This window comes from Epinephelus moara, chromosome 2, assembly GCF_006386435.1.
Source record: "Epinephelus moara isolate mb chromosome 2, YSFRI_EMoa_1.0, whole genome shotgun sequence".
Lineage (NCBI taxonomy): Eukaryota > Metazoa > Chordata > Actinopteri > Perciformes > Serranidae > Epinephelus > Epinephelus moara.
The window spans coordinates 42,406,571-42,417,912 of NC_065507.1; the positions used below are offsets into that span (position 1 = coordinate 42,406,571).

Here is an 11,342-nt window from a genome sequence, read left to right on the forward strand (position 1 = left end):
TGGGCCCCCCGTCCATGCTGTCTTGATCCATGTATCTCTTGCGCACCTTTGAAAATCTTTCACTGAAAAAATCTGTTTACTTCTTTCCCTTTCCTTTCTTCTGTCTCTTCATGACATGACAGTGTACATTGGTGCTCCAGCAGCAGCTCTAGATGTATTTGGAGAGGAATCCTAGTGCATGGGTGGACTAAACCAATTTGCTCCTTTAAGGGGTGAGAGGGGCCTCAGAGAGCTTCCATTTTATTCAGAGCTTCTATTTTTTTTTCACAGGTTCAGTCTTTCAATAGATTTATTCAGCCCATTTTAATTTAGTTATGGCACTAATTACTTAGAAATAAAAAAAAAACTGCAAACAAAACAAAACTTTTCATTCTAGCCTTTTGGAAGACCCCTTTCCCACTGAGGCCCTGTATAGGATGTCTTGCTGAGTTACTGCTAGAATGCACTGTTGCTACCTTTAAAGTTAGATCTTCAATACTGTGCCCAGCTTTCTCCCCATTTACTGCCATCACAATGTCTGTTTGTTACAAATTACTAAACGTAATGTAAATTCATTTTTTACTGACATGAAGAAATTGCATATTCGTTTGTATTACTTACTTTAAAAATGTCAAAAGTGGCCTGGGTGGTCTAAAATATTCTGCCCACATTTTCTATGTTTAATATTGTGGATATTAAAAATTGCAAAATGTTTGTAAAACATGTTGGAATCAAATAAAAAGTTTCAGTTACTTGTAGTTGCATATTATTGAGCTTTCCTCTGGATGACAGAGACATGTCCTGCCAGCTGGAGCGCATTGCTGCTTTTTTCATAATGGACCTAAATAAACATATTTTGTGGGCAAATTGCTGTGTTTTTTTCCTTTTTTCTTTTCTTTTCTTTTTTTTTTTTTAAATGAAAGCTTATTCTGTTGTCCAACTCATACTGTGATAGGTTTTATTCTGCAATATATGTGACTGGAAATACAGTCATACTGTTTTTAATTTAAAACTGTTTCAGTCATTTACTTTGTCATAAGTTTTCATTTAATTGTCTGTGCAAACATTTTCTGGCCATCTCTCCATGTCTGGATAGGGTATGTTCCATTCTCACTGGGCAAGGACGTCTTTTTAAAATTTTATGACTCCTATCTTATTAACATATCCATGAGATGAAATAAAGCATACAAGGACTAATTCACAGCTAATCTAATTTGAATCTTTTTTTATTTGTAATCCCTAAGTTTTGTACTGATTAATACAAAAACAAAGTGGCCTCTCATTTCTCTCTCAGAACAAAGAGCCAGAGTTGGCCATAAAATGTCCCTTTAACAGCACTTTACTGCCTGTTAAAAAAATATGGTACTAATTACCAGTGGTAGTATGTGCTGATGGTCACCACCGTAGTTGAAATCTGAACAGGACAATTAGGGGCAATCAAAGTGAGGAAAAAGACAAGACAGTTTTCTTTCCTTCAGTTTTATTGTTGTTATTGTTTATTTGTATTTTACAAATCAAATTTTACTGTCAACAACAAGCAGTAGATTCATGCCCTCATACAGAGACAGAGCCGTCATGACATGCAGACAGTCCAATAACACTCAGACATGTGGGATTTTCATTCATATCTTTTCTGGTGTGACTCTGTAAATAGTGCATTTCAGTTTTCACCAAGACAAACATTCTGCTTGAGACAAACTAACAGGCAAAGTGTGTTTAATGAAGGGATTTCTGATTATCAGAGTCAATCTTTTTTTGCTGTGGGCAAAGCTAGTACATTTCAGGAAAATACATTTTAAGAGATCAAAAACAAGAGGCAGGAAAAAGATTTTGGTCAAAAGTTACTAATGTACAAAATACAGCATGACGGCTACGCAAGCCTCTTTTATTCTGCTCAATTAAAATTTACTATCTGGAAAGGCCAAGTGGGGAATATGTCTAAATGATGTCAGAAACATATCTCAATTACACCATAAACATCTAAATTACTTCAGCAATGTAGTAATAATGCCATCTCATTACTGCATCTTTTGTCAGATGTAATTACATGATAATCAAAGGCATGAGAGGACCAAATTTAATCAAAAACATTTAGTGAGAGGCAATGAGAGCAGCAACACACACAGAAGATAAAAGGAGCCGCTACACCTCACTGACTGGAATAAACATTTTAACTTTGTCTTCCTCATGGCTCATTCAGACAGTAGGCACACCATAAAACTTCAACACACACAAAGAACGATGACAGGCTAAGGAAACAGCAGACATCAACTGCAGAGAGGAGAGGACGGCTGCTTTCTGACAACGTCCACGCCAACTGGTTTCTGATTTAACACCACAATAAGGTCAAAAGCAGGGCTGGACTGATACTCGTCTGCTATTTAAGATCTGATATTGAAAATAAAGGAAGTTCCTCCCTGACCACAGCTGTATCCAAGCACTATGTGATGAAACTGCTTCTTATCTTTACTCTTATTTTCTGCACATTAGGTTAATTGTTAAGCAACACTTATAGCTGTTAACCTTAAAAGAAAGTCTACAATAAATTGGTCTAGGTGTTTTCACCCAGACTTGAATGCAATTTGTGCAATTTTGGGTAAACACTTTGTAATTTTTATTAACTTTTTGAAATTTAAATAATTGAAATTCTGCCCAAACTAAAGTTGCATTGGCAGCTTGATAAAAAATATCAGCCTTCAGATCCAACCCAAGAAATAAAATACCAACACTTTATGTAGCTGGGATCACACTGATTTGTGAATAGCTGTAAGAGAGGAGAAAAACACTAATAACACTGTACAGAGAAACACAAATCCCAAACTTGATTTGGTTTGACATCAGTGTGCCAGTGGGATGCTTGGTAGACAGATATGGTGGAGGCAGGCAGGTGGGGCAGGTGGGCTGGACGGTGCTGGTTCTTCCTGAAGAAGAGGTGGGACTCTAGGGGAAGTTGGTGGGGAAGAGGCTGAGTGGCTGGCTCTCGTTGGTGGGCAGGGGGGAGCGGTAGCCCTCGAAGTTGCGTGGGATGCTGCCGCTGGTGGAACCCGAGCTGTTACTGAGGGTCTCAATGCTGCCCTCCCTCTGCAGCTCTGCAGGAAGAGAGACACAGACGAACAGAGAGAGAATGGAAAGAGAATGTTGAGTTGGAGCCATCAACCACAATGAGCTGAGCCAATCAAATAACACAACTGTGTGTTCCAGATGTCCATTTGCACCATTTGAGATGTCCTCATTATTAGGACGGGGTATCAAAGTCAACCTAAATATACTTTTTCAGTACCAAATGAAATGTGTTCATAGAATCAAGTATTTAAAACCTACGAAGCACTTAAAATTGGCATCAACCGGTTTCTCAGGTCTTGTTCTCATATTCTTTGATAAGGTACCTCCTGATAAAAGTCAAAACTGTACCAATTTTGAATTATTTTATGTTGGCATATTTCTTTTATGGCCGCTTGCGTTAAGACATCTTAAAACAATTTGAGCAGTTTTAGCATGTCTTGTTATATGGTGGGAAAAAAAAGAATGTAGAAACAATATATATGTTTATGTTCCTCAAAGTAATGGTCAACTATATATGTCAAAACTGTTATTATATGTAACCGCTAAAGGTTTAAGAGATTTTTCTTAAACTTCACAGGTAACCACAATGATTCTTTAACTCATATATAAACCTTTCACAACATACATAAACATATAGGATTAAAGCAATTTCAAACATTACATGAAATATATGGGATGATTTTAGATTCACATAAATTCAAAGTGTGCATGGCGGTCAAAGGAGCACAGGACACTAAATGTTTTAGAGCATCATTGCTAGATTAAACACACAGTAGGAAGAAATGTGTTACGAACAGAGTCCACATCTTTGGGATTAACCCACAGTGGACAACAGTTATTCTGTTTTACAACCAAATCAAATGCTTCTTCCTGACACAGAGTATTTCTCTGTCATGCTCACGCTGCTTCACAGCCCTTCAACTCTTCAGCATCCCTGACCAAGCTGCTCTTCTGAGGATCTCTCCATAAGGAACCTATTACTGTTATTACATGCTGTAAACCATATCCATCGATATATGGACAGAATGGCGTGCACATAAATGGCAGCACAGAATTAAGATTGCGATGCATGTAGTGTATTGTGACATCCATCAGGCGTCAAGCTGTAGTTAATCTGCCGCTGCTGCCTGGCTGCTCTGCTGACAGTGGTCGACGCCCTGTGAATGTGCAGCAGTGTATATCTATGACAGAGTATAACTCATCAACAAATTGAGAGCAGGATATGATAATACATGTACATGAGAACCTGCACGTGAACGTGGTTACAACTACTACATGGAACATGTTCCTCTGGACTGCACGCAGACAAGGCTCTTGTGGCTGTTTCTTTCATACTTGTCAAACTTTAGGTTTTTTTCTTTCTTCTTTGAACCTGTCTCCCAAGTTGGTTCAACTATCAAGCTTGTTTGACATGCAGGGCTGCATGATTCATTGAGTTTTGAGAGGGGTGTATAGTCCCTTTCCCACTGCACAAAAAACCTGCTAACACACAGTAACATCCGGCTTTTTAATGTAATGGGAAAGGTTACAATCTGCATTCACACCTGGGTCAAATGACTCTGCAGTAGGTATTTATCAGCTTCAGCTCTGATCAAGAAACACCCGAATGAATGCGCTAATTTCAGCCCCTTCACTGCCTGGATGTAATGACGCACCACCATAAAATACTGTCCGTCTCCGACCAAGTAGCACTTAAACATTGATCCAAATCAGTCAGCACTCTGTTTCAAAGAATATATATATAAAAAGAAGTAACCACCGTAAAGTTTTCACAGGCTTCCATGCTGCTTTGTACTGTTTACTAACCTGCTTTTTGGCTTGTCCGAGATGTTTAACTAGGCATACTTGTCTGCTGCAGAGCCGTCTACACAGTTCTGGTATACTGGCAATGGAAAAGAAGTCTGTCACCTATTTTTAGCAGGTTTACTCACATTTAAATAAACCTGCATGCATGCGCTTATTTTGGTGGAAAAGAGGTAGATGTCAACAGAAGCATCACTTCAGCTCAATGTGCAGCACACAATGGCCATATTGTGTAGTGTTGCATCAGAAGTAGGAATGTACCCAGGTGTTCTGATCTGAGGACTGATTTTGTTCAAATTGTTACTTTTCTGCAGAGTGGACACGTTGCTGGGAAAAAAAAACAAAACAATCCTGGCAAATCCTGATGTCTCAACAAAGACAAACCTGTGAGGATGTGTGTCGAGACCCTGCCACTGTATGGGCTCGCCTAGAAAACATCCGCCGCAGATGTTTTTCTGTGTGTAGTACGCCATCAGCACTGCATTAAAAAAACTCATGGGGCTGTGTTGGCTGGGGCACGTTGTTTCAGGCAGCGTTGGGATGGTGAGTTGAAGTAACAGATCCATGAGTTTGGTGGCTTATCAGATGGCAAAACACTGCACACAGGTTTATAAAATGATAAGGAAGTCCCAGAACCCTTGTGTACTTTCTACCTTCTCAACTTAACCAGTTGAGGCAGCTGACCGCCCACCATAAAGCCTGGTTCTGTTCGAGTTTTTTCTCATCATCATTGCCAAGTGCTGTTCATGGGGGAATTGTTGGGTCTCCATAAATACAATTAAAGGGTTTGGTGCTGGACCTGATATAACATTAAAATCATTAGCAACATTAAAAAGCAGTGTAAATACAGAGCACAAATAAATCCTGACAGGCCCCCTGTAGCTGTAATCTGTTGTGACCTACAGCTTCTTTCTGGTATCAGTTTCCACTTAAAACAGTTTCCACTGCTGGAGTTTTTACTGCAACAGAATATCATGAATTCCTTCTGCTGTACGAGATGATGTTGAACTGCACACTGTTGTCTGTCAAAAACTAACTGCAGAACACATCAGTGACCTTGAGATGAACAGACAGTCTAATTAGCTTAAGAGTCTTTTCAAATTCATACAGTACTGACATAAAACCACAGCATGTGTTTAATAAGTCCTGCAGATGTTCAGAGGCCATACTGTCTCTGTCACGGAGGGCATGCAGGAAGTGGGAGCTTCTTACTTTAGTCAAGGAAACCTAATACAAACCACAATGTTATTATCCCAGCTAACACGCAATGTGCCACACTGCGGTGTTAACCCAGCCCGCTGCCTGCCCTCCCAGCCCCTCTTTTTTAATTCTCCAGCTCCACACAGGGCCGAAATACTGCAGTCATCCAAGGCAGGGTGAGGACTGCTGCTTCTGCTATAAAGCCACTTATACTGGTGCTGTTAGAGGAGGTTGCTACTAGATTTTTAAAGGTTGCAAATAATCTTTTAACCAGCAAATTCCACAATTTCTTCTGTGTCAATATTAAAAACTAGAAAATATCATTTACATTTTGACTCTACAGCTGTTATATGTCTCCACTAGAACCCTGGACAAAATTCTTACAACATACTAGAAACTGCAATAGCAACTATTATAATAACAATGTCATCATCAACCATTGTTTATTCAGGGAAAATTGACTGAGTATTAAGCTCTTTTACAGCAATGAGTTAACATTCAGTGGGCTACAAGGATACAAATATATAATTATAAGTGATAAAAAACAAGTCCATAAAAACAAATGCAGCAATGTCTATCAAGAATTATAAACAGCAATAAAAAAACAGCAAAAAGACGAAAAAGTTAAATAATTAAGAATGGAGTCTGCCATCAAGGACAGATACAAAACAACATCAATAAAAACAGTAATATGTAGAAAATCATGTCTGTCAATTAACCAAAGCAGCAACACTGTAAAACAACCATATCATCTAGCATACACTTGAAATGATCTACTGATACATACTTGTCCAATTTAAATACCTCTTGCAACTTGTTTCATTTATGTGGCCCGAAAAAAAAACTAAAAGCTAATTTACCGAGCTCTGTACTGATCTGAGGAGTTTCAAGGGATAAAAATTCCTGTGATCGTGTGCGATGAGAGATGGATTTGATTTTTAAAAGAGAAGTGAGGTAGAAGGGTAGCTTTCCAAGCAATGCCTTATAAACAAAAAGGAGACAATGTTTTTCCCTTCTATTAGTGAGTGAACACCACCCCACATTTTGATACAGCTCACAGTGGTGAGTTCTAAAATAATCCCCAGCAATAAAACTGAGAGAACTGTGGTAGACTGTATCAAGAGATTTTAGAGATTGATTGTAGATTGAGCTGCATGCATATACAAAATATCGCCATAATCTAAGACTGACATTATAGGTGATTGAATAATTGTCCTTCTATTTTCTAAAGAGAAACATGACCTCAATCTGTACAAACACCCAATTTATTTCTCACTTTTTTTGTGAGCGCATGTGTGTTTTAAATGAAAGCTTGTCATCTAGCCAGATGCCAAGGTATTTGTAATCTGTAACATGTTCAGTGTGGGTGCCATTCAGGGACTGGATGGAAAAGGTGTCAAGATTGCACTTCCTTGACCTTGTAAATGGACCTGCATTTGTATAGCGCCTTTCTAGTCATCTAGTGACCACTCAAAGCGCTTTTTACACTACGAATCACGTTCACCCATTCACACACATTCATACACTGGTGGCCGAGACTACCATACAAGGTGCCACCTGCTACTCAGTTTTAAGACACTCACACACCAATGGAACAGCCATCGGGAGCAATTTGGGGTTCAGTATCTTGCTCAAGGATACTTCGACATGCAGCCTGGAGGAGCCCGGGATCGAACCGCTGATCTTTCAATTGGTGGACGACCCGCTCTGCCTATGAGCCACAGCCGCCCTTGTCAATAACATGAATTTAGTTTTGGTGTCATTTAAAATCAGTCTAAGATTTTTTAAGGATTTCTGCACAGTCAAATGCACACTGAAGGTTTGATACAGTTTCCTCTATCGATGGTGCACAAACATAAAGAATCAGGTCATCTGCATACAAATGTGCTTTACAGTTTTCTATAGAGACACAGATATCATATATATATATATATATATATATATCTATACAAAGTGAACAACAATGGACCTGAAATTGACCCTTTTGGCACACCATTTTTTAATTTTAAAAACTCTGAATACATTCCTGCAGCATTTATACACTGGGTTCTATCAGTGAGGTAATCTTGAAACCATTTAATGGATGCATCATCAAAACCCAGCAAGGCCAATTTATCAAAAAGCAGTATGTGACTGACAGTATCAAAAGCCCTTGATAAGTCTATAAACAGGGCTGCACAGTGTCTCCTATGATGTAACGCTGAAACTGTATAGCCTAATTTAGAACCACAGTTGCTGCTGTAATGGTGCTATGGCCGGATCTGAACCCAGAATGACCGGGACTTAAAATACTATTTGCAGACAAAAAAGTAAAGAGCTGTTCATTTACAAAAGATTCCAACACTTTAGCTAGGCATGATAGTTTTTAATTTAGGCCTATAGCTATTAGATCATTAATGTCTCCTCCCTTATGTAGAGGAGTCACTCTGGCTTACTTCCAGACTTTTGGAATTGAACCAGAGCTGAACGTTAAATTAAAAATATGCGTCAAAGGCACAGCAATGATGGGGGCAGCAAGCTTTAAGATATAGGGCTCTACCAGGTCTGCGCCCAAGGAGCTTTTCATGCACTTAGAATTACACAAATCAGGATAGACTTCAAAATGGTTATGTGGTCTTAATGAGAAAGAAAGATTTCCTGAAAATACGACCCCCTCTTTTTTTGGCAGGGTAGAGACATTGTCACGAGGCTCTGGTTTGTCATTTATGCCACTGAGTTGATCAAACAGAGAGCCTGATTTGATAAAATGATCATTAAATGCATTACAGATTTCCTTTTTATCATTGGCGACCCTAGACTCAAGCATAATTTGTTGAGGGAGGGAGGATGAAGTAATGCCTTTAAGAGATTTAACTACTTTCCAGAATTTACCACAGTCAGACAGATTTTTTAAAATAGTAAGTTGATTTAGCCTTTTTAACCAGGTAAGTGCATTTGTTCCTAAGATGTCTGAAAGTTTGCCAGTCCACAGCACTACCATTGGATCTAGCCTGTGCCCAAGCTTTATTTCTTTGTAAAATAAACTCACCTAAATCATGATTAAACCAAGGGTTAAGTCTGTTTTTAAACCTCAGTCTCCTAACTGGTGCGTGTTTATCAGCTAAGGAGTTAAAAACAGAAATAAATCACTGCAGTGCCAGGTCAGCATCTGGGAGGAGATTTATGGAAGAGAGGTCACTGACATGTAGGTCATGTTCAACAAAGTTTTTAAAGGACCCCTTATGGATATACTGAAGTCCCGATCTTTTTGTTTTACAATTTTTCTTCTTTCAATTTGTCACTAAAATCAATAGGGAACACACAGCTATGTGTGTAATGATGTGGCCTATTGGTAAGAATGAGATCTAGCAGGGAGGAATGACTGTGAATTTTCATATTTGTTCGAGTTGGCTTTGTGATCTTTTCGGTGAGATTTAATCTAGTACAAATGTCTTTCAAGTCATCAGCTGCATTAGACATCCAATTTAGGTTGAAATCTCCTAAAATAAGAGCTTCAGACTGATCAGATGGATTAAAAGATCCTATAAACTGTTAAGAGCATCTGGACCAGTGGAGGGTGGGCGATATACACCTACAATAATCAGAGGGCAGCCACACAGACTCAGTTTAATGGTAACGGCTAATACCTCGAACTGATCTGGGACAGAAGTTATAGATGCACTTAAGTTGTTTCTAGCATAAATAGCCACCCCACTACCTCGTCTAACTCTGTCCACTCTAAAAACACTGTAACCCAGAAGATTAACATCAGAGTCAGAAACATTGCTATTTAACCAGGACTCTGAAATTACAATAGTGTCCGGATCTGCATTACTGACCCAAATTCTGAGAGTATCCATCTTTGATAAAAGGCTTCTGGCATTTACATGCACAATCTCCAAGCCTTTACGGTCTTTAAAATTATGAACAGGACTCAAACCATCAGTACACTGGGGAACAACTCTATTGCCAGCATGCTCCTGATGCAACCTGTCTCTGTCAGGCTGCCTGCAGGGTAGGGGATGTATGATGGGAGCCTGGTCCTTAGAGTCTTGCTGATCTAGAGTCTGCATTTTTATCTTATTTTCACTGAAATGATAAAAGCCCTGAGCTAAAATTGCGGGTCCTTGCTTACTATATGCAGGACTTAAATAAGCGTAACTGGTCTTAAATGGGCTTGGACCCAGAAGACATCAGTTACTGTTGGACTGGTCACCCTCCAGTATAACTGTCTCCGCTCCCAAAATAAATTAAAATTATCACACTGTAATCACTGCAAGCTGATGACAACCAGGTGTGTAAACTCAATGGGTGACTGAAACTACTCAACCCTTGGCCAAGGGTGAGGTAACCAGCCGGAGACATAGGCGTGGCACTTCTGTGTCTGCAGGAATGTCAACAGGTGGATGAAGTCCAACTTTAATAATTCAGACTGTTGTTTTGAGATGTCATTTGTGCCGACATGGACAACAAGCCTCTCCAACTCTGGATGTTTATGTAAAATCTCTGGAATTTTACTGGTTATTTCCTGGACTTTTGCATCAGGAAAAGAGCACGTTTTTGCCAACTTCATCATAACATTCCGGACTATGGAGTCTCCTACGATCACAGTCGTGAAGTGGGATGGCGTAGGAGCTATGTTGCAAACGGCCAGTGTGTCAAGAGTCGGCATGGATAAGGACGGAGGTGTGCGATGTGATTTTGGATGCGGCATAGTAGACATCACCCTGGAGCTCCTTCGTGCGTCCGGAGTATTTGCCAGGGTGGAGGCAGGCCGCCTTCGGAGAGTCAGAGTGGTTGCTCTGTGGTGCCCATAGATGACGTAGTATCAATCAATCAATCAATTTTATTTATAAAGCCCAATATCACAAATCACAATTTGCCTCACAGGGCTTTACAGCATACGACATCCCTCTGTCCTTATGACCCTTGCAGCGGATAAGGCAAAACTCCCCAAAAAAACCCCTTTAACGGGGAAAAAAAACGGTAGAAACCTCAGGAAGAGCAACTGAGGAGGGATCCCTCTTCCAGGACGGACAGACGTGCAATAGATGTCGTACAGAACAGATCAGCATAATAAATTAACAGTAATCCGCATGACACAATGAGACAGAGAGAGAGACAGAGAAAGAGATGCAGGTAATGGCAGTAGGTTACAACAACATTATTGAAAGTAATAATATTATAGTTATAGTTCTGGCTACTGTGGTACAATATGTTGAAAGTATGTATTAATATCTGGCAGTATACATGTGTGACAAGAATCATATGTGTATAATAACAGTAGAAGTATGACTAATGACTAATGATGGCAGCAG

The 11,342-nt window shown here is 39.5% G+C and overlaps 1 protein-coding gene and 1 long non-coding RNA gene across 4 annotated transcripts in view; one reads left to right on the top strand and one right to left on the bottom strand.

The window, feature by feature from the left end:
- Positions 1 to 11,342, top strand: part of LOC126397717 (uncharacterized) — a 116,028-nt gene that overhangs the window by 8,902 nt on the left and 95,784 nt on the right. The window lies entirely within an intron of this gene.
- Positions 1,443 to 11,342, bottom strand: part of bcas3 (BCAS3 microtubule associated cell migration factor) — a 939,536-nt gene continuing 929,636 nt past the window's right edge. For both annotated transcript variants that reach the window (XM_050055595.1, XM_050055587.1), the window contains one exon: positions 1,443 to 3,068. In XM_050055595.1, the coding sequence (XP_049911552.1) occupies positions 2,920 to 3,068 (149 nt within the window). In that variant the 3' untranslated portion in view covers positions 1,443 to 2,919. The remainder of the gene's footprint in view (positions 3,069 to 11,342) is intronic.